At 40.9% G+C, this 27,142-nt stretch overlaps 1 protein-coding gene and 1 long non-coding RNA gene across 3 annotated transcripts; one reads left to right on the forward strand and one right to left on the reverse strand.

The window, feature by feature from the left end:
* The first annotated feature begins 517 nt into the window (after positions 1-517).
* PROS1 (protein S) lies at positions 518-22,208 on the forward strand. 2 transcript variants are annotated; one of them, XM_014888478.2, is made up of 15 exons: positions 518-658; positions 4,266-4,423; positions 4,826-4,850; positions 5,179-5,265; positions 6,532-6,654; positions 6,785-6,907; positions 8,705-8,830; positions 10,760-10,881; positions 12,541-12,659; positions 14,074-14,263; positions 14,907-15,074; positions 16,068-16,236; positions 16,684-16,832; positions 17,517-17,730; positions 19,850-22,208. In XM_014888478.2, the coding sequence occupies exons 1-15, from the start codon at positions 589-591 to the stop codon at positions 19,993-19,995; spliced, it is 1,989 nt and encodes a 662-aa protein (XP_014743964.2). In that variant the 5' UTR covers positions 518-588; the 3' UTR covers positions 19,996-22,208. The 2 variants fall into 2 exon arrangements, with proteins under 2 accessions (XP_014743964.2, XP_088014614.1); XM_088158488.1 differs by lacking the exon at positions 518-658 and adding an exon at positions 837-1,040.
* Positions 20,297-25,163, reverse strand: LOC148224646 (uncharacterized). The gene is made up of 2 exons (XR_015800882.1): positions 24,792-25,163; positions 20,297-24,470 (listed from the first exon to the last, which is right to left on the reverse strand). It is a non-coding gene; the product is annotated as an uncharacterized LOC148224646 (long non-coding RNA).
* Positions 25,164-27,142: the final 1,979 nt, after the last annotated feature.

The raw sequence follows: 27,142 nt of genomic DNA on the forward strand, positions 1-27,142 counted from the left end.
TCGGCGGCACCGGGAGCTCCGCGGCCGCGGGGACGCGACACCAAGCCCGTCACCCCGGGAGACGGCCGACGGCGGCCGGCGCGGGACACGCTTAATGGCGCGCACGCAGACGCCAGGGGGCGGGGCGGCGACCGACCAATAGCAAGGGGCGGTTCGCGCGGCGCCGGCGGAGGATCAGCCAATCAGCGGCGAGGACCCGCGCCCCCGGCCCCCCGGCGCCGTCCCGGAGTAAACACCGGGGCGTGCTCCCGCCCTCGGCCGGCGCGACCCCGCAGCCATGGGGGGCTGTGGGCGCTGCCCGCCCGTAGCGTCTCGCCCCGCTCTGCTCCTGCCCGGTGTGTGCCCTCCGCTCCCGCCGGGGATGCCCGCGGACCCCGCAGTGTGCGGCCGCCTCCGCGGGGCGGGCCAGGCGCGACCCGCCCGCGCCCCCGCGGCGCTGTCCCCGGCGCCCTGGTGACGCTCCCGCGGGGCAGCGCTGCCCGGCCCCGGCCCAGCCTCTCCCCCCGCGCCGCCGCCCCTCCCTCCCGCCCCCACAGCCTCGCCCGGCCCCGCAGAGCTGCAGCCGCGCAGTCCCGGCCCCCGGTAGCGATGAGGCCGCGGGTCCCGCCGTGCCTCCCGCTGCTGGCGCTGGCCATCGCCCTGGCCGAGGCGGCGACCTGTGAGTGAGGCGAGGCGAGGCGGGGGGAGGCGCGGGGCCGTGTCTGGGGGCGAGGGGCGGCTCGGCCCGTCCCGTCCCGGCCGGCCGGGGCATCGCGGCTGCTGTGCTCGGTTCCCGGGACAGCCCCTCGGTCCCGGGGCGTTCGGCTGCGGTTGCCGCGGGGCAGCCGAGCCGGGGCTCGGGGTTATGCGCGGCTCTGGAGCCGTGAGCGGCCGCAGCGCGGCTCAGCCGCCCACGGGAAAGGGTCTGCACAGGGAGCTGGGTCGGTTCCCTTGCGAGAACAGCCCTCGGGAGATCGTGGTCCGCTCAGAAGAGCGGCTTTATTGTGTAGCCCAAGCGAGCGGCACTGACCCTTTTTGTAAGTTCAGACCTCTCAGCCTAGGTAAGAGCTACTTGCTCTCACATACAGATTTTAATAAATAAATAAATAAATAAAGTATTCTGTATTTAACACAAACGTCTTTGAGCTTAATAGTGAAAGAAGACAGTGTAGCTGAAATAAGCAGAATTGCAGCTCAAAGTGAGCCTGCTTCTGACCTGTTTTACTAATGATTAAACTGGTAGAAGAGAAACCGCATGTTTGCTATTCTGCAAGGTGCTGGGGTTTGTGGCTTGGGAAGCGAGCAGTATCAAAAGATGAAAGTTCATTTATAGCATTAACAGGTCCTAAAAATAAACCTTCTAATAAATACTTCATACTGACCTTTTCTCCTGTTTTCGTCATGTTTTTGGTTCCCTTTTATCTTCTCCACTGCATACCTTGTCATTTTTCTTAACGGCAGGAAATCAGCTGTCCTGCTCATCCAAAACTTCTGTGGTCCATATTGTCCAGTTTCCTATCCCTGGCTCTGAACAGTGCCAGCGATTTCTGGAATGGCGGGGGGAGAGGGGGAAGAAAAAAAAACAGCTTAATAATGTAGCTCATACCGTTCAGTAATCATAAAGTTGCCTCTGCAAGCCTCAGTGCAGGCGGATTTGGTCAAACATCAGGTGAGGGAGGCATTTTGGAAAAGGTGCAGGTACATATTAGTGGCTAACTTTATTTTGTTGGCTGCATAATGTCACTGATGAGCTTTTCAGGATACTCTCTTCACTGGAGTTACAGAGCTGTGCAGACAAGACTGTGCCACTTCCTACAGTGGTGTCACATTTTATTCGGTTTTATTCACCTGCTTTCCTTGGCTGGGCTCTTAGGTAAGCAGCTCTAAGTTGTGTTTAAGTGGCCCACTTTAAGCAGGTTTATGGGTGCATCTGCACAACAGAACAGTTGTAAGGAACCACTGAAACTCATCCTCTCCCACAATTTTTCTTTCTCTTTTAGTAGCATCACTTTTAGATGCTTGATAAGCATTCCCTGCACAGTGGCTGTGCACCACCTCTGGAAGTTGTTAGGCTCTGGAGTTGCACACGGCTTCAGCGATGACCACATGAAGCACCCCGAGTGCATTAAGGGTTAACTTGGTTTGGCAGGGTCAGAAAGGGGCTGGAGTTTCCTGTAATCACACTGGCAGCAGCCGCAGCAGTCAGGATTTTTTGGTTTTGATAAAGGTCTTATCATAATTCACTGCAAATTCTGTGCGTGGGGATTGAAATATTTGCACTAAAAACTATGGCATTTGCTCTGAATTACATGTTTTATGTAAAGTCAGAAGTTATAGGAAATCACTTTGGGAGAAGGATAAACTGGTCTGATGTAGGGGAAAAGACTTGTTCCCATTGCTCCACTATATTGAAGGCATGAAGTAGAAAGCGTTACATCTGTTTGTACACAACTGAAAATTTCTTGTCTTTTATCTACTGTAAAACTGTGTGAAAATGACAATGATGTACCTAAAGGTCAAAACAAGATGGTTTGAAGTCAGCTGTGAATTAAGAGTCATCAACACCAAAGAGCCAGTGCACCACAGCTATGTCAACTTCTTTGTGGGGGTAGAAATCTCCCATGGAAATAAACCCAACAGCTATAATACCCAATTTTCCTATTTTTGTTGTCATTCCTTTTGCCTCAGGACAGATGGTCCTTCTCCATCTTTCTTATTACTGAGAGATAAAGCATTTAGCCTAATTAATTGACATTTCTTTAATTTCTAAGCAACTTGCTTGTTGCTCTCCGAGATAGATGTGTGCTGTAAAACCTTGGAGGTGAGCTGTGGTACATCCACCTTATGCTCAGGAAACCTTATTTACCGCCTTACCAGGATGATTAGTTTTACCAGAATGAAAGCAAATAGATTAGTTTGTAGTTACAAGCTCAGCCCACATCAAGTTCACTCAGGAGGCTGTAACACAAAGGTTTTTTCAGGTCATTACCCAACGTTGCAGCACTCCAGAATGTCACTTGATAGAGACCTTTAATGTGTTTAGGATGGTGTGGTTTTAGTTCAATGTTAAATCTGTCTCCATTCAAGCTCTGGGCCTCATTAGCTTCTCTTTCTAGTCAGCTTCCTTCATTTTTTCCTTTCCTATTAGTGCAGAGAAACGGGAGCTCTTCTCTGCCACTTGGCTGCTGGTGTGGCTCATGAAGGTGCTCTGGGTTTGAGGAATTGTCACAGGCAGTACTGGATGGACTCTGTGTGTTTGAGTGGCTCTTTCCTGTGGAGCTGGGATGAATATGCACGGCCACCACTCCTGATTTGCACTGCAGGTGTCACAAGCCTCACAGTGGGGCAGCTCTGCAAGGTTAAGTTGTGCAGAGGCTGAGGAAAGGAGGGCAGGTGTAGCAGTGTGGTGCTCTCCAGCTAACATCTGTCATCTGCACTCTTTAACCCAACCAGCAGGACTTCTTCCAGTTGTGCTCATCCATTTTTCTCTTGATCACACTATATCCAAAAATTAAACCAGACAGTCTAATTTAGAGGCTGTTCCTGGAGTGTTGTGTGCTCTGCAAAGAGCATTGAAGCAGACATCTTTCATTTTTAGTGTCATTTCTCAATGTTCATCACTTGTTAAAAGTCACTAAAATGACAATAACCAGATACATGAAAATTAAGTAATGACTCATGCTGGATCTGAAACATAAAAGCTGGCTGGGACTGTTTTACCTTGTAAAATGTGAATGTATTTAGAGATGGTCTGCCTCGATGTTCCCAGGATAGCATTTTCACCTTTGTCTTGTTCTTCAGTGTTCTGAAAAATAAAATGACATTTATGTTAATTGCATATAATAGGTAGCCTGACTTTGTAAGACATAATTTTGGTCTCACATAAATTAAATAGGGTCAGAATATTTACTTGCAGATCACTGAAACCGATAATATAATCAGCTTATAAAATCTACTTGTTGGTTACATATCTCACTTTGTAATAACCATAATCTAAAAAAAATAAATCTTGTTCTGAGTGTGACAAGTAAATTATGCTTCAGGCATAGACGCTATTAGGGATTAATAGCAAGGATTAAGGATTTTTTGATCAGAAACAGCTCCCACATACAGAATCCTAGAATTTCTTGCTCGTGTTTTTCAAAACAATAGCAAACATCAACTCCTGACTAAGCATTTAATTCAGAATTCTGTGTTAAATTCTCATATTTGCTCGATGTTTACAGCATTTTTCAGTTGTTGCAAAAAGAGATAAATAATAACAGAGTTGCTTTGTTTCTCCCAAGTTTTACCCCAGCAGCATGCCTCTCAGTTCCTGCTGAGGAAACGCCGAGCAAACTCTTTCATGGAAGAGAGTAAGAAGGGAAATCTAGAAAGAGAATGCATTGAAGAATTGTGCAATAGGGAAGAAGCCAGGGAAATCTTTGAAAATAATCCTGAAACTGTAAGTATTTTATGATTATCTATGACATAGATAGTACTTTGCAGAGGGAAAGACAGAAGCACATGGAATCCCAATAACAACACTGGGCAATATCCTCCCATTTAGAGACAATTTTCAAAGTGATTTTGACATCCAGTTCATTTGCATTACCTTCATTTTGCAAGTGTCCAATTCAGTGCAGTATTTTAATCTCTCCACTGAGTCTTGTGTGTATTCTCTTCTACTTTAGCCCAAACAGCAGTCATATAGAAAACCAGGCCTATATTCTGTGACTCAAAGTAACTTTTTTTCTTTTGTAGTTATAATACCAATATACTTTAGATTATATTTAATGATGTATTTTGCTGTCATTTTATCTACCTGAAATTTTTCTTAGCCTTGATTTTTCTTTTCTTTCTGCAGGAATATTTTTATCCCAAATATTTAAGTAAGTACAAAAAAAAAACCCATAAACAACTGTAGTGTATGATTCAGTGATGCTCTCATTTGGGTAATACTGGTTTAGTTTTTCTGCCCCTAGCACTGGGATGATTTCCATGCTGATTATAATGCAGAGAACATCCTGTGTGCTGGGATCCTCACAGAGACACTCTGAAGGTTGGGCTGTGATCAGCTGTCCTTAACATGCCCGGACCAGTTTTGTAATTCAGGCTGTGAGAACAGGCTCTTTGAAGGTGCCATGCAGCAAATGGTGTAATTTCAGTATAAATGAGTTGTTTGGACCCTGAGCTGATTGTGTGGCTTTGCATTTGCAGGCTGCCTTGCCTCCCACCGAGCAGGGGTGTTCAGGGTGGCTGCAGTCAGTCCAGACTCTCCAGCTGACCTGAGGGCTTGTGTCAAGGGTAAGTGCTGATGTTGGAACACACAGTAGCTAAAAAGCAGTTCACAGGGACACAAAAAGAGACAAACAACCATTTAGCTCAGGCAAACTCAATAATCAAAACCAGAAAATGACCAAAAAAGTGAGATGAGACAAAGCATTTCCAGAGAAAGCAGTTTAAGTGACTGCTTTTAACTTTATAAAGTTAAAGGAACACAATTGACTGCAACATGGAAGGCAGAGTTCTTCTGCAAACAAAGTGTTCTATTCCAACCCAGCAATATTCCCCAGTGTGTCCTCTGTACTCCACCACATCTTTAACAGTTATTCCAAACCCTTTGTCTCTAGCAAGTCATGCTCTGTCAGGTACAGAAAGACATTCTCTTGTTAATTGTAATTTCTACCACTCTTTGGCCCATAGTTACATTACCAGCTGAAAATTCCAAAAACAAAACAAAAATCAAAATATTACCTGGAATACAGTCATTGATTCCAAACAAAAGGTCACAAAGCAGTCAACTTAGGATGTTTCTCAAATGTTTGATTTTTATGCCTGTACATTCACAGATCCAGCATGAATTGAGTTCTTTCTAGTAAATTCATAGCAAGCCATTTTTACCATTATTTAGCCATTATTTCCTACTTGTCACAGTTTAAACATCTCTCTAAATCTCCTACAGCCTGGTTATATCAAAGGAACTTCCAGTTAATTTGAATAAGAATACTTATCCTTAACGACCTGACACTGTTTTTATCACTGAAAGTGACAGAAGGCAAAAAATCCTTAATAATTATACTGCACATGGTTATGGGTGACCATGTTTTCCAGTTCAGTTTGTAACAATGTAATAAATTACCAGTTTCTCTGTCTGACCACTCTTGAACAGAGAAACTCATCTCTTTCATCTTGAATTCTTGAAACTTTGATCTTTCTAGTGAAATCTGTGGTAGTATGATGGGGGCAGAGCACTGTTCTTTAAAACCTGAAATACATCTTTTAACTATAATAATATCAAGTCTGGTCACATCTTGCAGAGATTAGCTTAGCAAGCAATTTGTCTTCTAGTTGTTTTCTGCCTGACAAATAAAAAGTACTGGTGGCTTTGTATGTTCTCACCTACTTAAAAATTCTTGCTGACAGAATGAGTAGCAAGATTGTGCTTCATGTTATTCATCAAGACCTCTTCTATTTCATGACAGATACCTGTAGGAAGAGGAGAGACTAAAGTGATTCTTGAGGAGAAATAACCCCAAATAACAAGGATTTTCCATGTTTTCCATCCTACAGAAATTTCCAACCAGTGCAGCCCCCTGCCATGCCATAAAGATGGATATAAGGATTGCATAGATGGGCAAGCCAAGTATACCTGTGTCTGCAAAGCAGGATGGAGAGGGGAGAACTGTGAGGAAGGTACAGGCTTCAGTTTCATGTGGTGTTGGTTCTCAGAAGCACAGTTGCATTTCTACTGTTGAATAATATTTGCAGCTGGTCAGTTGATGCCTTCCTCTCAGCAGAGTGTTTTATTCCCTTTTCTTTCTAGATATAAATGAATGTGAAGACTTCAACGGAGGCTGCAGCCAACGCTGTTCCAATTTCCCTGGGAGCTTCCGTTGCCTGTGTGAAGATGGCTACTTCATGCATTCCAACAGAAGGGATTGTGGAGGTGAACATCTTTCAGGGGAACATCTTTCCATGCCACCCCAGTGCCTCCTGACCAGAGAGAGAGGGAGGAGTTTGATCCAATAGTTCCATAAATGCTTTTGTATTGCCTCTGAAATATCCAGTCCTGGTTTAATTTGCCTGCTCCTTCCTTACACACTACAGGCATTTGGACAGCCAAATAATGAACCAGATCAGGAAGCAAGGAAAGAAAGAGGGAACAGCTATAGATGAGATTTTGCTTCCTTACTGGAGCTCCATAAAGCTCATTTTAGTCTCTCACCAGTTTCACATATCCTTTAAGCATGCTGAAACAAGAATCTAAAGTGATGTGAATAGCTGATACTGTTACCATGGAAATTCTCTCTGGTAAACACTGATTTAGGCTAAATCCTAATCAGCCATGCTGCTCTTTCTGCAGTTTGAAGTTCATTGGAGAAGGACCTATTAATGAATCAAATAAATCTCTTAAAGGAGAGAAAGATTTCTCTTTGATTCACCCAACATAACTTTTTCTCTACATGCTTGTGTCTACTGTTGGCCACAACCTACATGCTTCATTCCATTACAAATAAAGACTGTATATTACCATAATTTAGCAGTTCTTACTGCTTAGTTAGAAAAAACTACAAATTCATTCCATTTTAATGTCATATTTTATTACCAAATAATGACAACAGTTTTGGATAATGCAAGATAATTTTAGAGGCTAAACTTGATGGTTATCTTCCACTGTCACTTTCTTTAGTCTAAATATTTTGCAAATTAATAACTTCCAAAGATATGCCAGAATGACAGAAGACAGTGGGTTTATGAAAAAGGGCAAGCAGATAAATTGGTTAGAACCATCTGTAATTGTTGGGAAGATACTGGAAAATCTAGTTAAAAAGTAATCAAAGATAAAAATAGACTAATATACCTTTGTGCCTGGAGTGTTAGTTTAATCATTTGATAAACTGCATTCGAGTATTTTAATACATGCAACTACAAAGTTAAACAACCAAGAATTTGGAGTACACTTTTTAACTGTAGAAAAGCAGTCTGAATTGAGGGCAGCTTTGACTTAATACAGATCCAGAACTCGAGGCAAGCCAGTGGTAGAATCTCCTGTGCAGCACCATTTCCACAACTGCTACAAAACCAGAGATAACCAGAATGATCCCTGCATTCACGAGTGGAAGAAAAGGACTACCAGAGATCTGAGACTTTTCTGTCTCAAAGACACTTAATAAGATTGATACTATACCCTGAATCCCATTGTCACATGGGCATTGGGAAAATGACATTGACAAATTAGAAACAAGACACAAGATAGACACTAAAATGGTTTGAGGGATAGAGAGACAGTGAGGGACTTGAACACCTCTCAGCACAGCCAATTAAAAGAAAACTGATATGAATTGATTGTAGCATGGAAGAACCTCTGATTGGATCATCTCTTGTCTTTCTGAATGTCTTTTTCTAAGATAGAATTTTACTATGCAGTCTGGTTTAGTTTATGGGAAATCTGCAGCCTGTTTCTCTCTCTGCCTTCCTAGACATGAATCCCTTTGCCTGTTACTCACAGAAGGCATAAAAGGATGGGAAAGATAGGCAGGCAGAGAATTTTTTTCACTGGGGGCATGCAGAACTGTCTTTTACAACCCTCTGGAAATCTTTCTGGCTGTAGCTCTAGTCTGCTGTGACAGCATGGTAGAGCTACCAAAAAAACTTGCCAGCCTCACTTAGCTGGATAAGGATGGGAAGAAAAAGGGTGTGCAAGAGTGGGAGTTGTCTTTTAATAACTTGTTTGTGTTTCTAGATATAAATGAATGTGTGCTACATCCAAACATCTGTGGGACAGCCATCTGTAAAAACACCCAGGGAAGATATGAGTGTCAATGTCCAGAAGGCTACACATATAATTCAACTTCCAAGAACTGTGAAGGTGGGTCTTAGCCCCCAGCTCTCTCTTTTTCATATCTTTCATCTTCCCCTTTCCTTTTTTCAATCTACTGTTATAGCAAACTCAGCTCTTCATCTACTGGTGTATTTCTTAATCTTCATATTCTTTGTTAAATTAATTGTTTATCAGGTTTCCAGGCTGTATTACATGACAGCATGGCAGTTCTCTAAAAGATTTTTTTGAAGGTTTTTTTTATAAAGACCTCAAATATCAAATAAAACTATTCCTAAATATCCAGAGACAGAGCTGTGAAAAAAGGAGCTATTCCAAAAGAATCTTTCCTGAAATGAAAATCTAAAACTAAAAACTTCCAAAGTTCTGTAATATTTATAACCAAGTTGAAAAGTATTGATAGCTAGCAGTGAAGTAGCAGGAAGCCCCTCTTGCAAAGACCATAACTTCTCTAGTGTTGAAAGTATTTGCATATTTGTCTTAGAATGTTTAATTTCTCTCTGCTCATTAACTTTGCTGTTTACTGCACATCAAAAATTAAATTTCAGTTTCAGTAAAGAGATATGAAAGCACTTACAGTTTTACAATGAAGATGAATCTTCTACACTCTCAGTTTAAGAAAAATCCATCAGTGATTGATTGGTTTTTATTTTAAAAGCTGCCTTGTATTACTGCTCACAAAAGGACACAAAAGCAGCTTCTTGGTGGCCACAAATCTTTTGCTCCATGGCTTTTCCTGCAGGTCTCTTGTGAAAAAGCTCTGCACGGTGGCAGTGATGACAAATCCAGGTGTCACCTCTTTGACCAGTTACTATGGGATTAAAACACTACTGACAATTTTCTGTTCCTGCATGCACCAAAGTGATAAAAACTTCACAGTAATTAATTCTTACTCCTCGTAGGGTTTCAGATAAATTCAATTTGATGCAACCCATGTAAATATCGTGTTTCTACTGGAACATGGATTCAAGAGGTTGCAAGATGACAACATTCCAACAGGGAAAGTCTTATGTCCCTAGCAGGAGGATTATGCTGCTAAGCTTTTAGACCTTCTTGTAACCACATTAAATGAGTCACCAAATCCTGTCTAAGGACAGGATTGTGCAGCCTGACAGGAATGTAACCATACAGAAATTCTAAACGACATGAGCTTTTCATTGTTGTATTGCTTGTAGGTGGCTAAACTCAATTATGCTTATTAGGAAAATTGAATTTACATACATTTATGCACAGCTATCTCTATGATGACAGATACTGTAAGACTGAAGAACAGAAGAGGATTTGTTATCTTTTTCCTTACTCTTTTTCTCCAAGCAACAGAAAAAAAATAAAATTTTAGTCTTAAAACCCCACAGATTTAAATGCATGCATTGGTACACAATTTTTTCTTCCCACTAGAAGGGCTATTTGTTTAAGAATAAATGTTGCAGTTTCATTGCTGAATTACTTATTTTGCACAACCTACTAAATACAAAAATAATTTTTTTAGTTGATTTAGCTTAAATCACAGCTCAACTCAGACTAACCTTCTCCACAAGTAGATGCTGTCTGAAACTTAGGCATTATGAGATTATTGTATGTTATTTTAAAAGGTATTTTGCCCTGAGATTATTTTGGGTTTATATTAATAAAGCATATCCTTTCTTCACATATTTGCCATATATACTTTTAATAATATGGGCTCTCATCGTGTTTTACAAGGAAAAGAAGAGATTTGACCCAGAATGGGATTTGTGCCATCTGTGGTAGCAATTTATGAGGTCTCTCACTATTCAAGCACTTTATGCTTCAGAAATCAGACCAAATTGTCTCCAGCTCTGCACTCCAGGCCTCTATCAGATTACTGAATCACCTTTTGGATTCATGTTATTCCAGAGAACCTCTCTTGTCTGTTATTCCATTAATTTGTGTTACTTTGAAAAAAAAAAAAATCTTTCTATCTGCTTCAATTTCCCCCAGATATTGATGAATGTGCTGAAAACATTTGTGCTCAACTCTGTGTGAACTCACCAGGAAGTTACAGCTGCTATTGTGATGGCAAGAAAGGGTTCAAGCTCTCTAAGGACATGAAGAATTGTGAGGTAAAGCTGTGCTATGTAAAATTCCATGTGGAAAACCACAAAGTTGGGTATTTCTTGATGAGAGGATACCTTAGATTAAGGAAAATAGGAGGGTATTTGAGAACTAATTAAAAATTCCTGAGAAGATGCTGGGGATTCTGATCTATGGTTTGGCTCAAAAGCAACAGGGATTTGGATGCCATTCAGTTCATGCATGCTCATTTACAGGAGTCCTGTCAAAAGCAGCTTGCTTTAGCCAGGCATCTTTATTCCCTGCTGCTTCCAAAATAAGCCTCAGCTTTCTCCTATCAAACAAATAATTCCTGCTCAGCCTACTCAGAGACAGAACGTTCCTTTTGTCCATATGTTCCCAAGTTTTCCTTAGGCTGTGCAAAAGTTTTCGCTCACTGTTTCAGAATTACCCTGTTTAGATTGAAAAAAAAACCCTGGATTGTTTTCCACAGTTCTCATCTGCCATAGCTTAAGGAAAAGCACTCAGTAATACTTGCCAGTTGGAGAACATCTTGCAGCCAAAATCAGCTGCTCTTGATCAGTTTGAAAATTTACACTTCTTAGGAGCAGAAAGTTTGAAACTCCAGAGAATCGAGATTCAAGGGCTGAAGTCCATGGATTTTTTTTTTAAGTGGTTCTCTGCATACTTTGAAAAGTTCAGGCAGTCTGAGATGTTATGTGAAGTGAGCTCAGATAACTGCCAACAATAAAAGGCTTCTAACAACAATAAAACACTTCTAACAGAGTATAACAAAATTTGGCTTAAACTGCAGGAGCAAGATATGACAAAAGTTCCAGCATCTGTGTATTAGGTCTTGTTTGTGGTATCTGAAATTTAATGAACAACACTTGGCAGTCAATTCTATTTCATTTTGCTCATCCTTGAAATAGTGAGATGTAATGAGGCTGGAAGATGCTCTTATTTTCAGTACTGTTGTTCAAAAGTGATTAATTCTCTATCTGGAAGTTAGTTTCACGCCTTTTAATTGGGAAAAAAAAAGGAGTTCAGTCAGCTGAAAAGATATTCAATCTAAAGGCTAGTGACACCAGCAGCCATAAAAGGAAGTACCCATAAAATTCAAGAAGAGCACCTGTACATTTAATGGTACTGTTGCATCAGGAATAGCAAAGTCAGAGCAGAAGACACTCACAGAATGTTTTGAGGGATTCAAATTTGGTCAAAGACACTTTGAGACTCCTACCTGTCCATAAGCACCTTGATTCCTTACTTGCTGTTTAACACAATCTTCCCAAGATACAGCTCTGGTCTGTTCCCTTCTAACACCTGAGCAGGTTTAGATTCTGCAGAACTTTAATAATGGAGCTTGGTAGTTCCCTAAGAGGTGAGTGTCATATATCCCTGGTGAAAGAAAAGTGCCTGATGGAAGATTGGAATTCCTAATTAAAAATCTAAATATTTAAATATTCGCTTCAATCCACCAGAACTGTTTGTCAACCTAGATTATCCTCCAGCAGTTTAAATAATGGATGTTTCAAGTAGAAGCAAAACCACACCATTTGTACATAGGTATTCAGGTTTACAAAAACTAAAAAAACCCAGAGGTAAGCCATTACTTTAAAAAAAAAATAAGGCTGGCAGACAACAGCAGGAGTTGCTTCATAAGCTATCATAATGTATTAACAGCTTTTTTCCTCTACCATTTTCAGTCTGTTACTGAGTGTATCCCACTGAATCTTGAAAAGAATTATCAACTGCTTTACCTGGCAGAGCAATTTATAGGCATTCCTGTTCTCTACTTAAAGTTCAAGCTGCCAAATGTCACAAGGTAAGCATTTGCTATTGATAAAAGTATGCATTGGAATGATAGACATTTGTTTCCATTAATTTTCTGAGGGTTTAGGAAGAATGCATTGCATGCCTAAATGACATCACCATCTCCCCCTTGGATAAGATACCTTTGTATGATGAATGAAGAAGCAGGAAGGCATTTAGAATTATCAGCATAAAATTCAGAAGTTAGATGGAAATATTTATAGTGTAGTTTCCAGCTATACATGGGAATGGCTTTAGTTTGGATGTTGCTGCTGCTTCACCCCTGCTCCAGGTAGAAGCTGGGACATGCTCTGCCCATCCTGCTGAGCAACAAAATCAGGCCACTGCCCCCCTGCCCCTCCCTGGGCTTTGTTTCACACACGGAGCGTTGCAAGGACACTACAGAGCACAGCACCTTGTCTAGGGCACCAGCTGGATGATTTTCTTTACAGCTGTCAGTGCAATTGCCCGTGGCACTGACCCCGTTATTGCTCTTGGACTTCTTTGCTGCAGCAGCCGAAATTGCAGTGACCAAACAATTGGAAGGTAACAGCAGCAGCAGCTGTTGAGCTGGCGATCCCCAGAGCCTCAGAACCGTACAGATGGACATAAATACTGAGAACTCTGTCCTCTGCCACTGTTCCAAGTTGACTGGGCGCTCATGCTGTCCTGGAAGAGCTTTCTGAGATGATAAATGTTGGAACTCTGGTGTAAATACAGCGCGAGGGACAGCCCCATCTAGGGGACGCAGAGCAGCACTGCGAGGGACAGCGACCCCAGTTCTGAGTTAGGGCTGCCTTGGCAAACCCCAGCTTCCAAACGCTTTGCTTTCTCCGTTCACCCTTAATCTGTTTTGTCTAGTCTCAAAGAGTGTTTTTTACTCTCTCCTCTCTTCCACTGCACAGTAAATCCTGATTTTGCTACGTACACACATTCCACCTAGATCCAGCCAACAAATCCTCAAATGAGAGAATGGCATGTAAAAGGCAGAACAAATTTCTAGGTTATAATTCTTTCAGAACAGCACTTGGCAACCCACTTGTACTAAACCACATGGTAGATCTTCTATTTTGTCTGCTTTGCATCCCTAAAAAACGCAATAGGAATATTACATCTCTCTTCTTACTCAGGAGAGTGAGATATCCTTCACAAGTAAAGCTCAGAGTGAATTTGGGAACTGCACCAAGGTTCTTCCAAATCCCACCTCAGGGTGTTAACCTGAAAACTTCCCACTGGATTTGAGTGAAAAAGGCTTATGTTCCATTCTGCTTTTTACTAACTCTGCAAAAATCACAACTGCTCAGATGCAGAGACACCAAAAGTTACTATCCATGAACCTTTCTCTAACCCTACTAATGAGTTATCCTAGGCTGTACAGCATTTCACCTTTCCTGTCTTCTTATTGAGATTCCTTCTTCACAACTCAGATTTACAGCAGAGTTTGATTTCCGGACATACGATGCAGAGGGGGTGATCCTGTATGCAGAATCCCTGGACAACTCAGCATGGATCTTGCTTGCTCTTCGAGATGGAAAGATTGAGATTCAATTCAAGAATGAGTTTGGAACAAAAGTCACCAGTGGAGGCAAAGCCATTAATGATGGACTGTGGCATATAGTAAGATGGATTTGCTTCTCCCGTTCCCTTCCTTTTACTCACTGAGAGAAGATGCTGTTAAATAAAGGGAGAAACTGAGCAACTACTAAAAGGCTTAAAATTATGCATTCAAACCCCAGATTTAAAAACCACCCAAGAAATGCACAGGAATGCCTTGCAGCAAGAAATTCTGCTACCTTTTAACAATCAAGGAAAAGATAATTACCTCTAGCTATCAACATAGCAATTATTAATTTTAAACATGAAAAGGAAAGTGGCAGAATATTCAAAACTGTGATTGCATGGTCAAGTGCACAGTTATTGGATACTTTGTGTTTAGAGCAAGACCAAAAATTCATCTTGCTTTTCAAGTCTTCATACCTGAGATGAAAAGCCTTTCTCACTTACACAATCTTTAGAGCACACCAAATTTTTAATGTCAGTTAGATTTTGTTTGTTACCCTGCTGTCAATGTCCCTGGATATGGACAGCTGTCCTACATCAAGTTTAAATACAATTTAAATATTGACTGTACTAAAACTCTTCTACAAGGTAGATATATAAAGAAACATTAGTCATGCTTCACAGGGCTTATGTAATTAGTATCTCATATAATCTACATTTTTGTGTGTGTGTTTATGTAATTATTTGTATTTTATTCCAGATATCAGTTGAAGAATTAGAACACAGCATCAGTGTAAAAATAGCTAAAGAGGCTGTGATGAGTATTAACAGCCCAGGAACTCTGTTTAAACAATCCCAGGGTTTCTTGGAAACCAAGGTGTACATTGCAGGATTACCTCGCAGAGTGGGCGGTGCTCTTGTTAAACAGGTAATTAAATAATAATAAGACTAATATTGATTGATCGTGCTGTGTTCAGTTTTGTACTCCTGGGAGTCACAGAAGAAGCAAGCCTGGCATGGAACCCATTTAGAAAATAAAAATGTGGTTATTAAACCACTGCTTTGAAAATAAACGTATGAGGCTTTTCAGTCTGCCTTCAGTAAGGCTTCACTCGTAAAAACACAGCACTTGTGGTGTAATCTTTGAGGATTCTGTAGCCTGTTTCCTAATATAGCTTTTAGATTCCCTCAATCACCACCACTGCTGCTGCTGAGAGTGCATTTCAGGGTGATTCATGTCCTGGTCCTGGCTTGTGCTAAGCTCTAAATAAGTGCAGCATTCACTGTGCAGGCAGCACAGCAAGCTTTCGTTTTTACAAGGTTTTACAACAGCCCAGGCTGGACAAGGCCCATGATTATTTCAGTCTCCCAGCCTCAAGAGTGGGTACAGTCAAGTTGCTGGAACTGTTTTCTTTACAGTTTTCTTCAAACTAACTGGCAATTTCAAGAGAGAGTTTAGATTTAAAAAAGAAAAATATCAAAAGCAAAGCAGAGAAAAAAAATCATGGAACAATACAATAACATCCCTTTATCTAATAGAAAACAATTCCAGAAATTTCTTTATACTTTGGTATAAAGATAAAGCTTTTAACAAGGAGCATTGCTAGCGATCATTTTCTTTCAGCCACAGAAAATCTGCTGAACTTTTGTCTAGGTCACAACACGAGCTTTAAAAGCAATCTCTTTTTGTCCAGATCCCTGGCAGCAAAGTGGGAAATGTTAAACCAGAAATATTTTTTGAAAGCTGAGATACCAAATGCCTGCCCTTGGTTTTCTCCCAGCATCACTGCTGTAACCTATAGCGTTGATAAGGCTGGTATTGACTACACAGAATGAAGCTGATATGTAAAATAATGCCTCATTATTAACATTTTAAAACCAACTTTGGACTCAAACCCCCAATGCTGTCGTTGTGCTGTAGATTAACCCTCGGCTGGATGGTTGTATCCGAGCCTGGAACCTGATGAACCAGGGACATTCAGGAGTAAATGAAGTTATTCAAGAAAAACAAAGCAAACACTGCTTAGTTGCAGTGGGGAGAGGATCCTTCTACCCTGGCACTGGAATGGCAGCATTCCAGATAAACTATAGTAAGTATTTTTCTATCCCTATGGGTTTTGTTGGACTGGTGATGGAAATGATGACATTTTAAAAGAAAGAAAAATTTAAAAGGCACACACAAACTAAGCTGTACACTTGTGCATCCACCAGTGATTCCCTTAACTGCTGTTAGGAGTTTGCTTGAATGAGAATTCTTATCCCAGTAATGTCATACTGAGTTTCTGGAATGTTTTACATTCAGAAGTTGCAGAGGTTGGGCACTATTGAAGATTCAGGATTAAAAGTTAGCTAGGGCTTTTTGTTGTTGTTGTAGTATTTGTTATATTTGCTTGTTATATTATAGTTCTTTCTGTAAGTTCAAAAAGTAGCACTATTTTTTCCACAGTAGGGAGGAGATTAAATACTAATTTTTAACCCCTTATTAATTTTTCATCAGCAGGTGGATTTACTAATTTCGATTATTCTCTTTAAAACAGATAACCTTGACAGTGCTGAAGATTGGCTAATAAATGTGACTCTGAGCATTCGCCCATCCACAGACACTGGTGTTATGTTTGCCTTGGTTTCTAATGAAACAGTGCCTCTTGCATTGTCCATAATGGACTCTAACTCCTCTGACTCACAGGTGATCTTACAATTCTCCTAGTGGCTGCCAGGTGAAAAGTCAAACTAAAAAAAAAAAAGCTACTTACACTTGCAGTGAGGCTGGTAGCCTCAATATTTTGAAAATTGGATCATGTAATAACTTGCAGAAAATCTCTCTCTATTAATGATTGCTGCAGCAGTGACTAAGCACTAATCACTCATGCCAGGGAGATGACATTATGTAATCTGAGCTCGGATCCATTGCATCATGTTTTCTTTAACCTTTCCTTCCAAATGCACAGAGCAGAAAGGGAACAATGACAGCAGTGTATACAGTAATGGCATCGTGGTAGTTCCACATTATAAACAGGTTTTGTTGTCCTTAAGTTTCAATTTACATCCCTCTACATCAACCATCCCAAAATAGAGCATAATTATACACCATGGCTAATCCAGGCCTTTTTCCAAAACAAGAACCTGTGGTGAAATAAGGATTTCACCTCAGAACTGTAGCCGAAGTTGTTCCCTGTAAAACATTCTCACTTAAAATTTAAAAATGGCATTCATCATCAGAAGTGATGGTTACACATCAGCTTGTCCAGCTGAAGGTACCAGTATTTAATATTTTCTTCTACTTGCAAATACAAAGTGCAGCAGAACTAAGCATAATGATTTATTAAAGTTACACGTGACATCTCTGGTGATCTACCATTCTTCCATCTAGAAAATCACTGTGACCATTGGGAGCATCAGTGTTGCACAGCTGGAATCAAAGAAGTTATGTACCCCCAGAAGAGTGCAGGTTGGACTTGTAGTGACCAAAGAGGACCTTGAACTGACTGTTGATTCACACACAGACAGAAGCAATTCCGAGCACCTCTCAACTCTGCATCAAGCCATGATGGAAAATGTTGTCACCTACCTGGGTGGCCTGCCAGGTGAGTCCTGCCTCTTTTCATTAATTCGATTATTTCTACAAACCTGATTGTATTCAGCTTTACCCATGCTAGGAAAAGCCTACAATTATAAAAATAGAAAAGGTGTTTTCCCCTCAAGTGTCTCTTGTTCCCTCAAGTCATTTCAGCTTTGGAGGCAGCCAGCTTTTCAACAGTAGAATTGATTGGACATTGAGACATGGCTCTCTCTCTCTAGAGGTTTGAATTTGGAAAACGTCTTGATTTTTGAGCTGGGTGAGCATTGCACGTTTCTGAAATGCCACCATCTGGCACAATTTAGGAACTGCATCAAAATGTAAGAAAAGCAGGCATTTGTCAATAATCCAAGTGTTAGAAGTGCAGCAGGGGAAGTCAGCAATGTGGTTTCAACAATTAAACTCTGGGCAAGAAATTACTTATAAAGAGATCTTTATGAGACAGAGAATATGTTGAAACACCAAATATTTTGTTTAAAGCAAGCTTCAAGTTAACATAAGTGAGACATAACGTTAACATTATGACAAGGATTATTTTGTCCAGAAAGTGTGCACATACTTCTGTATAAATAGTTTGACTTCAGGCTGAATCAAGAGGAAAAGTAGCATTGCCCCAGGTGAGAAATAGTCAAAACCTAAATTAATATGTGAAAATTGCTAGAGGAAAGGTGCCATGGTTACACTGTTGTTACTGGTAGAGCTGTTCTGAATCCTCTATTATTTTATGGGGAATGCATCACAATTCCTAAGAAAATGCTACAAATTTGACTGGCATGTCTTGAATTGACAAGGAATGAGTCAGGATTTAGTTAGTACAAGTGAGTCAGCAGTTTAACAGAGCCACTAAGATTCCAGTCATTTCTTGGGCCTGTTCATCTTTGTGATGCTTAAATGATTCTTTTTTAGTACACTACCAGCCACAGAGAAATCTACATCTTAAGAATGAAGCGTTTTGTATTATTCAGGCATCTCAAAGAGATAAGAAGTTACTTGCTGTTCCTTAATTTGAGTTTCCTGTCATCTCTGTCTTAAGTTTTAAAGAATATCTTAAACATGCAAATTAACACAATAAGAAAAACAAAACAAAACAAAAAAAAAAAAAAAAAAACAGAATACAAGCCCCTGTATTCAAAAACCCCATGCATTTAATGAAAACCATAAGTTCCCATTCTTTGATACCCCTTTCTACAAACTAGTAATAGTGGTGGGAGTATTCCCTTGTTATTCCAGCACAACCAGTGCAGGTTAAATCAAACTTCCAAAAAAACAGAAAGGACAGGACTCTCTGTGCAATACCTCAGCTTACAGCAAAATAAAATAAAAAGAAAACAGTGTTTCTTGATCTTAAGAGAACCAGATCTGTCTCCTAAGGAGGAATAGGGTGATTGACAACAGTAAAAAGAGAGGGTGCTTTTGAGATCAGCTCCTAATCACCCTCACTCTAATTGCTGAAGGTGCTTGCATCACCTTAGGTCTACCTTGTAAGAAGCCAGTTGTACCCTAAGACTGGAGAGCAATGCCTGCTTGGCTTTGTGCTTAACATTTTATTTCCTGCAAGCATATCCATGCTCTGATGCTGCCCCAAGCCCAACAATACCTAAATGAGCAGCAGATAAAGTGAGTCTTTCACAGAGAATTCACTTGGAAGCAGCAGTGAGGAAGCAGTAAAATGTGTGAAGTTCCCAGCAGTGCCCCAAGTGAGAAGCTGCAGATTTGAATCTAGAGTAGCTTCCTGGCAAAAGCAAGAGAGTTGTGTGTGTGACCTCTAAGCCCAGAAACATCTGTTTGTAGCTCAGGACAAGAACAGTGGGCTCCAGGAAACAAATTCTTGCTTCACTGTTGTTCATACAGGAAAAGCTACTATGGAACACATTCCTGGAGTTCAGTTTCTGGATGGGAACAGCCTTCTAATGCATATTTAACATTTTACTGGCCTTTCTCAGCTTTGCTGACTTGATCTTAAAGAAAAGGGAGAAGAACTCAAGTGTTTCCTGCCAAATTGCTCCTTCTCTCCCATGACTAAATAATGGATGGGGAGTGGAGTATTCCCCATGTTTTGACTGATGTGAAAAATCCATAGGAATTTGCATGCCTTGGCCTCATAAACTGAATGTGTTTCTGTGCAGATGTTCCTCTGGGTGCTACTCCAGTGACTGCTTTTTATAATGGCTGCATGGAGGTGAAGGTTAACAGCAGACAGCTGGATCTGGATGAAGCCATTTCCAAACACAACGACATCAGATCTCACTCGTGCCCACTGATCATGCAGTAACTGTTCAGATCTTAATTTAACTTCTGTTCTTTTAGATATAATTCATGTAATTAGTCTCATGCCATAGTGGAGCTTGCATTATTTCGTGCAAGATACGCCAGGGAAATAAGCAGCAGCATGGTTTTCTCCATTTTAATATAGAATGGAGGGAAAAAAACCCTCTCTGTTCAGCTGGAAAGAGACAATCAAGACCAAAATTTTGTAAAATATTCTTTTATATATATCAGTGGGAAATCTTAAAGCTAGATTTATCTTCTATGTTCATGCTATGTCCTTGACATATTTATCTTGGAGGTAAAGTTTAGGAATTTCTGTTTAGAAAGAATTTTACATCTTATTTTTCATATATCAGCACAAAGTTACAAGTTGCAAATAATTTTCATGTATTAGAATCTAAACAAAGCCAGATTTATTAAACTTTTTCAAGCATAGCATGCAAAGAAAAATGTCAACAGGTTTTGTGCTTTTGGTAAAGGAAAAAATAACCTGGAATCTATAGCCCAAACTCTCTCTGAATATGTTTACAAGTTGTATCTGTGTTGGTAAAGTAACTTAAAAATTTAAGTGCTTCTTTAAGTAGCCCAGCTGAAAGCAGTTTTGGTTATACTGGACCAGCTTTAATTTGTCTGTCTTTAGAACCTAACTTTAGAGTTTGAAAAGAGTTCTGGATCAGGTTAGGTAATTTACTTTCAAAGTGGGTTAAAATACACCCCAGGCAATTTTGAAAAACAGAGGAAATGGCTTGAAGGAAGGAGCTCTGCATCACAGGACATCAAACTGGAATTTGCTGAGTAAAACCAAGGAATTGCAGCAAATACTTCTTCCATCAAATCTAGCACTGCTCGACATAAGCACAGTCTGATGATCCATCATATTCCCTTTATTTAGGGTAACCTTGCCTTCAGAGAGCTCCAGAACAGATTTATTTGTGAGCCCTGCTGCCACTGAAAGCCTGAATTTTGCCAGTAACATCAGAATGTAAAGCCATATTCTGCTCAGACAACTTTAATAAACCAACAGGTAATTAGAAAAGTATTGCTTTCCTCAGGTGTGCTGATTTCAAGCATTTCCAATATTTCTTTAACATCCTTTGAGTGTTCTTTCCACTTCCAAGCTCATTTTCACACCACCAGAAGCCTCTCTGTGCAGCTCACCTGGTGGTTTTGTTAACCCCAAACCAAATAAATAGCAAGAGAATTGCTGTGAGGTATAAATATATCCTCTCATCCATCAAGCACAGAGACATTTATCTGTCAGCATTCCTGACCCCAGCTCTGCTGTCTTCACCTGAGACACTGAAGTGGAAATCTATGTCCAGAAGGATGGATTGTGACAATATTCATTTGGAGGACTGCCTTGCTCCAGGGATATTCTGAGTGACATCAGTGAGGTTTCTTCCAGTGTTAAATGCAAGGGTTAGTGCTGCAGAATCTGAGCCCATCTTCCAGTGTTATTATTGCTATTGCTAAGTTCAATTCCCACTTGGGTAGTGGAATTCAGGATTTGCTCCCAACTTTCACCCAGTACAGCCTCCCAGTCTGCCCAGCAAGAAGCTGACACCCAGGGGCTCATTGCCATTAATTACTGGTTCACTTTCCTAGGATGGCATGGAAAACAATTGGAATTTTGACTCGATGGAGGGGAAATCCTTTCCTGCAGTCATCCTTCCCTGCTCCTCCACAATACCAGCACACACACACTGCATGCAGGTCTTAGCTGAGGAATTACTTGACTGAAACAAGCAGGTTTTGTATGCAAGGCAGAGCTGAGTTGAGACTTTTGACATCAAATAAACACATGATCACTTTATAATATCTCTGTGGCACCCATTAATCCTGGAAAGCCCCTGGGTCAGACTCTGCCTTGTACAAGCAGCAGGGAAAGTAAGATATGAGGAGCACAAAGCAAAGTGTCATCAATGCTCTAAATGCTTCTGGCCTGCAGGAACAGAAGAAAAGGTTTTTTGCTGTTGTTTCTTAGGGATTTTTTTAGGTTTTGTTTGTTTAAATGTAATAAATTGTATAGAAATGTAATGAAAGGAAAACCCAATCACTTTGTCACACAGACACGATTTCTCCTTGTTTTCATGGAATAATATTTTAGAATTTTGTAGTTAATAATGAAACCTCTACACTTCTTTTTTTTAATGTAAAAGTGCCTCCCTATTGTAAGAATTAAATAAAGCAGCATTTGCAAGTTTCTTTTCATTTTAAGTTGTATTTGCATATTTTTGTTAATTTTTGCTGTGCAAGGCTCATTCTAGTGGTGTAATGCCTTACTCAGGAGATTGTGATCCTCTTCAGCATCAAAGAAAAGAACTGGCTCCAACTAATATGCTATCCAAATACACATCCGTACTCTAGATAATTAAGTTTATTAATTTTTTTAATAGTACCTGAGGCAATTAGACTTTGCTTCAAAGTACATTTGGAAACAAAGATCAGGGCAAGTGAGCAATCCCTGTGTTTTCTCCTTCCTCAGATGAATTTCATTGTATTTTGAGGCATAATCACTTCAGCAAGGGCCATTCAGGGTTTATGCAGAACAGCTGGACCTGCTCTGCATTTTCAGCTCCTGTGCACTTGTGCTACAAATCCACATGTCCCAATTTCCTTGAAAGTGAAACCCAGTCCTGAAATTGGTTCTCAATTATACAACAGCAGTTTAGTTTACATGCTTTGATGCCTGCATGTTTTCTGGTGGATTGAGAGCTCTTGATGCTCAAGATTGACTCTAGATCATCTTCAAAGAAAGGAGAGGCCACGCTCATTTTTGTCATTCTAGTCCTGCCTGTCACTGACTGGGCCATTGATGTTGGTCCTTTAATGTCATTCATCATGTGTTCACACTTAGTATTTTACTGCCTCCACAACTTTTTTATATTAAAATTACCACCCTGATTTGGGCACAATTTTGCATTTCATCTGCCAGAAATAGAAGTTGTGTACCTCAAAAAAAAAAAAAGAAATACAAGGAAAACTGTAACAGCTAGTATCCAATGGATAAGTAAAGCACCACTTTCTGATAAGAACCAAGGTACTGAGATGTTCATGCTTTTAAAAAATGCTTTTAGTCCACAAAATAGCTGTACCCTCCTTGCTACACTGGGCACATCCTTCTGCTCAAGGGGCATCTAAATTTCAGTAGGAATATGTGAATAAGCAGCTAAATTGTAAGGGAGCTGCTGTGTTGCTTACAGACACTTGGATCAACTGAGTGGGTACAAATTGGTGCAACTTTGTGTAATTCAGGACTTAATCATGTGGCTTTTAAAAAGAAAAGTTTTGCATTTTTGTGGGGTTTTTTTCAGGAATTTTTAGTATCTCAGCAAATGAGGAAAAAAGTCAGAAACTCAACCCACCTCGGTGCACTGCTTTCTGTCCACTCTAGCTGAGCACTGGGAGGAGGGACACACACAAGGAACCAACGTGACCATTCAAAAGTAACACTAAACTTGAAACAACTTCTCCCCCAACCCAAAACACAAAAAAAGCACCAGCAATGCTTCCACCCTGCAGGAGGAAACTGAGCAGGTGTGAGGGCTACCAAACTGGGCAGAAATCTTTCTAGAATTCATCAGTGGCCATGCTTATTATAACATAAATAAAATATTTTAAAGCTTCATTAGTAGGACATAAAACACGTGCTAAGCTACACGTGAATTTTTTTAAGTTTATAATACCAAATAAAAATGGCTTTGCTTAAAACACACCCCAAGAAAGAGAAACTTATAATATTTCTGACTATCACTCAGCAATACCTTACCTTTCCAGCAACATCTTTTTTCTCTTCTTTAAGTTCTGGTATGATTTCCATCAACCAGAACTCAGCTCACCAAAAACCCCACTAAAACACAGCTGTCATTAAAGCAAGGCTTGCTCTGTCCTAGCCTATCCCAGACTGCTTGATCATTGCCACCAGCTGGTGACAGACTCCTGCTAACTCAGCCCATGGAAAAGCAATCTGCTCTTCTAAACCTGGGTGACGTCCAGCCTTTTGCTTAAATGTTGTTTTTTTTTTCTGGGACAGGAGGTCATGTGGATTTAACAAAGCCGTTTGCCTGGAAGAGGCAAAGCCCATCACTTTGTAATTCCTGATTTTACACAAGCACCACGGGCAATAGAGGCATCACCCAAGCTGTACATGAGCTGGACTTTGTGTCTTGCTGGAGGTTTATGCTCTCAGTCTTCCAGAGGTTTCCTGAGTAGTTCATTGGCAGCTTCACAAAACACTCCCAGCGAAGGCTTTGTGCTGCATTTGCTGTTTCCTACAGATGGGAGCCAAGCTGGCATCAGGGTCTGCCCCAAACTGCCCTTGCATCCACTGGGGTGGGTTCAAACCCCAGGCCTTGGGGTGCCCCTCCCTGCAGGGGAAATGAAATCAGTCTGGGCACTCGGCATTTTAGACAAAGATAAATTAACAGCATTTCCAAGCACGCTCTGTTTTAAGAAAGTCTTCATCTTTAAAAACACAACCTATAACAAGAAACAGATAAGATGAGCACATTGCCAGTCTTTTTTAAGCCTTGCACTATTATTTTCTGAACTTTATTTACACACAAAAGACTTTCAACAAAGAGCCTGACAAAAATTTGAATATACAGGCTGATTTCTTTTTTCAAACAAGTGAACAGAATCTATTCACAGTAATTTGTGGTGAGTTCTTTACATGTCACTGAAAAGCCCAACCACTGATGTGAATGATGAGAGTCATCCTTCCATATTTTGTTCCCACAGAAAAGAAAATTGGTTTTAGAGCTCCTGTAAAGCAGGTAACTTCAAAGGTTACTCTCTCACCTTTTTGCACTCTGTAGCAACCTTTCTTCTCAATTGGCTTTGGACTTAGATCCAAAGGTGGAGATTCCAGGAGTCCCAGGTTCCTCACCACTAGCAGTACTGGCAGTGGATGCATTTAGCTGTTCCTTGCTCTGTTTTGGGTGTCAGTGATATCCTTAGCTGAAGCTGGTGAAGCAGAGCTGGTATCTGTGATCTCAAGGGTGAAAATATAGTTTAGCTCATCTACAAGAAAGCAAGAACAAACTTTGCTGATATTTGAAATGTCAAGCTACTACAAGAAGCCTGGAGAAATCGTTGCTAATGAAGGATGAAATAGATTTAACCAGTTTTATTCTACACTCTGTTGTAGGTCTTGATATAAAAAGAATACTCCATCCCTCCACCCCACCCAAAAGACAAACAAACAAACAAAAAGCAACCAGTGAAACTTGAAAAGTGGACATTAATTTCTCAGAAGTTTGCACACTGAATATTAAACAGAGCCCCAAAGCTCTTTGTGCCTCTGCCCAGAACCAAATGGGTTTTCTTCCTTATGTTCACTGATTTTTCTGCTGCCGATGCTGGGTTTAACTCCTAAATTGCAGAAACTGCTTTTCTAGGCAAGTGGCAGAACAGTACACAAAGCAATGATCTCCAAGGGCACAGAAGGAATTCAGGCATCCCCTTGCTGCTGAAAGTCAACCACCCCACCACCTTTCATGCCTCTGGAAATCTGTCTTGTTACACTGAGGATGTCAAAGGTTAATTTGAGATTTAGGTTTATGTGCTGTTCTCCACCACAACAAAGATCTGCCTGGATGCAATTGCAGAGGTTTATGTTTGCAGTCAGAGGAGAAAGGCAGTAAGTCCAAAGATTCTCTGACTTCAAACAAAAATAAAATGTGTTTGTGGCAGTCCTGCAGGGGGACACCAGCTTTAAGCTGTCCCTGCTGCATGATGTATACAGAGAGTGAGAAAGCAACTTTCCAGACAAGCTAGAAATCTGCTGACTTCCCATGTCTGCTGTACATTTTGCTATATATAAATGTACAGTATAAAACCTTTTAAAGTGTTGAACATAAGCCATGCTGGCTTTCTGCAGTGATACCACGTTTAAACTCCCACTAGGAACTTTCTATGCAGACTTTCAGTTCCTAAAGATGAAGGAAGTTGCAATGACACCAGTGCCTTTTGCAAACTGCAGCTGGGTTTATTTGCCACTGCCAGCCCATTTGTGCTGCTTTGTTACAGGGAGAGAAGCTCTGGAGCTGTCCTGTCCCTGTCCTTTTCTCCACAGACACTGCAATGTTCATGTGATGATCTGCAGATGTACTTACAGAAATTCTGTGTCTCCACATCACCTGCAAGGTTTTGTCAGCTCAAAGCCTTCGTGCTGCTTTTCAAGGTTCACTTTTTCACTGAGTGCAGTGCCAGTTTTGTTACCTCACCTCACAGGGCAAAAGCCAATCCTGCCTCCTGACTCTCCCACTTTATAAGAAAAGGTTTGTCCACACACTGTCCTGAGGGAAATTCTCTCTGTTAGTCCCCTCCTTTCATGTCTGAGGTGGCCCATTCATTGTCTGCTCCAGAGAAAGCAGATTCCTGGATGTCCTGCTGCTCACTGAGTGCTCACACAGAATTCACCTGAGTGCAAACAAAGCATTTTGAGATCGCTGTGAGTGTCTGTGCCTGACCTGCTTAGCCTAGCAATAAAATAGCTTTGTTTGCAGTGTAAAAGGCATGCTGGGCTCAGCCACATCTCTACTGCACCACCACTGATATTTAATTATCAATTCCCTTGCTGTTTCAAAAACCAGGAAAGAGACTGGGTTGGTCATATAGAACTTTACCTCTTTCCCAACTTTTGTAAAATCTCATCTCTTCCACTCAGTTTTTCTGAGCTCCAAGATCTCCAAGTCTCCTCATGCTTCTGGATGAGGCAGTCCCTACCTGAGCCTCTTCCCAGATTTGCCTCACACTTATTTTTCTGCTCCTGTTGTTGGGATTCAAAGCATCCGGTGACACCCAACAATATTTTGGTGTTAATACTTTGGTTCAATAGCTCTTCAAGTTGTACTGCTGAGAGAACAGAGTCCCTTGCTGCTCTCCTGGGCCAGTCTGTGGTCTCTCCACAGGGAATATTCATCTCCAGGTTTGTAGTGAGATGGATCCTTCTGGGATAGTTTTGAAGGGAAAGGTGTTAGCTATCATGGAGAACGAGGATTTTTAACCCTGTCAGGGTGGAGACAGAGCAGCAAAACTCCTCTCTAGCCCTCTGAGGTGACATAACCAGCTGCAACTGAATTCAGCACCTGGCCTCACCTCAGGAGCTGAACTTCCATCTCTCCCAGTGCAAGAAGTTGATGGTGCTG

This window comes from Sturnus vulgaris, chromosome 2 (genome assembly GCF_052056855.1).
Source record: "Sturnus vulgaris isolate bStuVul1 chromosome 2, bStuVul1.hap1, whole genome shotgun sequence".
NCBI classification, from domain to species: Eukaryota; Metazoa; Chordata; class Aves; order Passeriformes; family Sturnidae; genus Sturnus; species Sturnus vulgaris.

What these genes read in the sequence shown, in the direction of transcription:
- PROS1 (XM_088158488.1), top strand. Translation starts at nt 845, where the DNA reads ATGCGCGGCTCTGGAGCCGTGAGCGGCCGCAGCGCGGCTCAGCCGCCC. An exon ending in GTTCAGACCTCTCAGCCTAG is followed by an intron (nt 1,041 to 4,265) that starts GTAAGAGCTACT and finishes GTTTCTCCCAAG; the next exon opens with TTTTACCCCAGCAGCATGCC. An exon ending in ATGATGGACTGTGGCATATA is followed by an intron (nt 14,264 to 14,906) that starts GTAAGATGGATT and finishes ATTTTATTCCAG; the next exon opens with ATATCAGTTGAAGAATTAGA.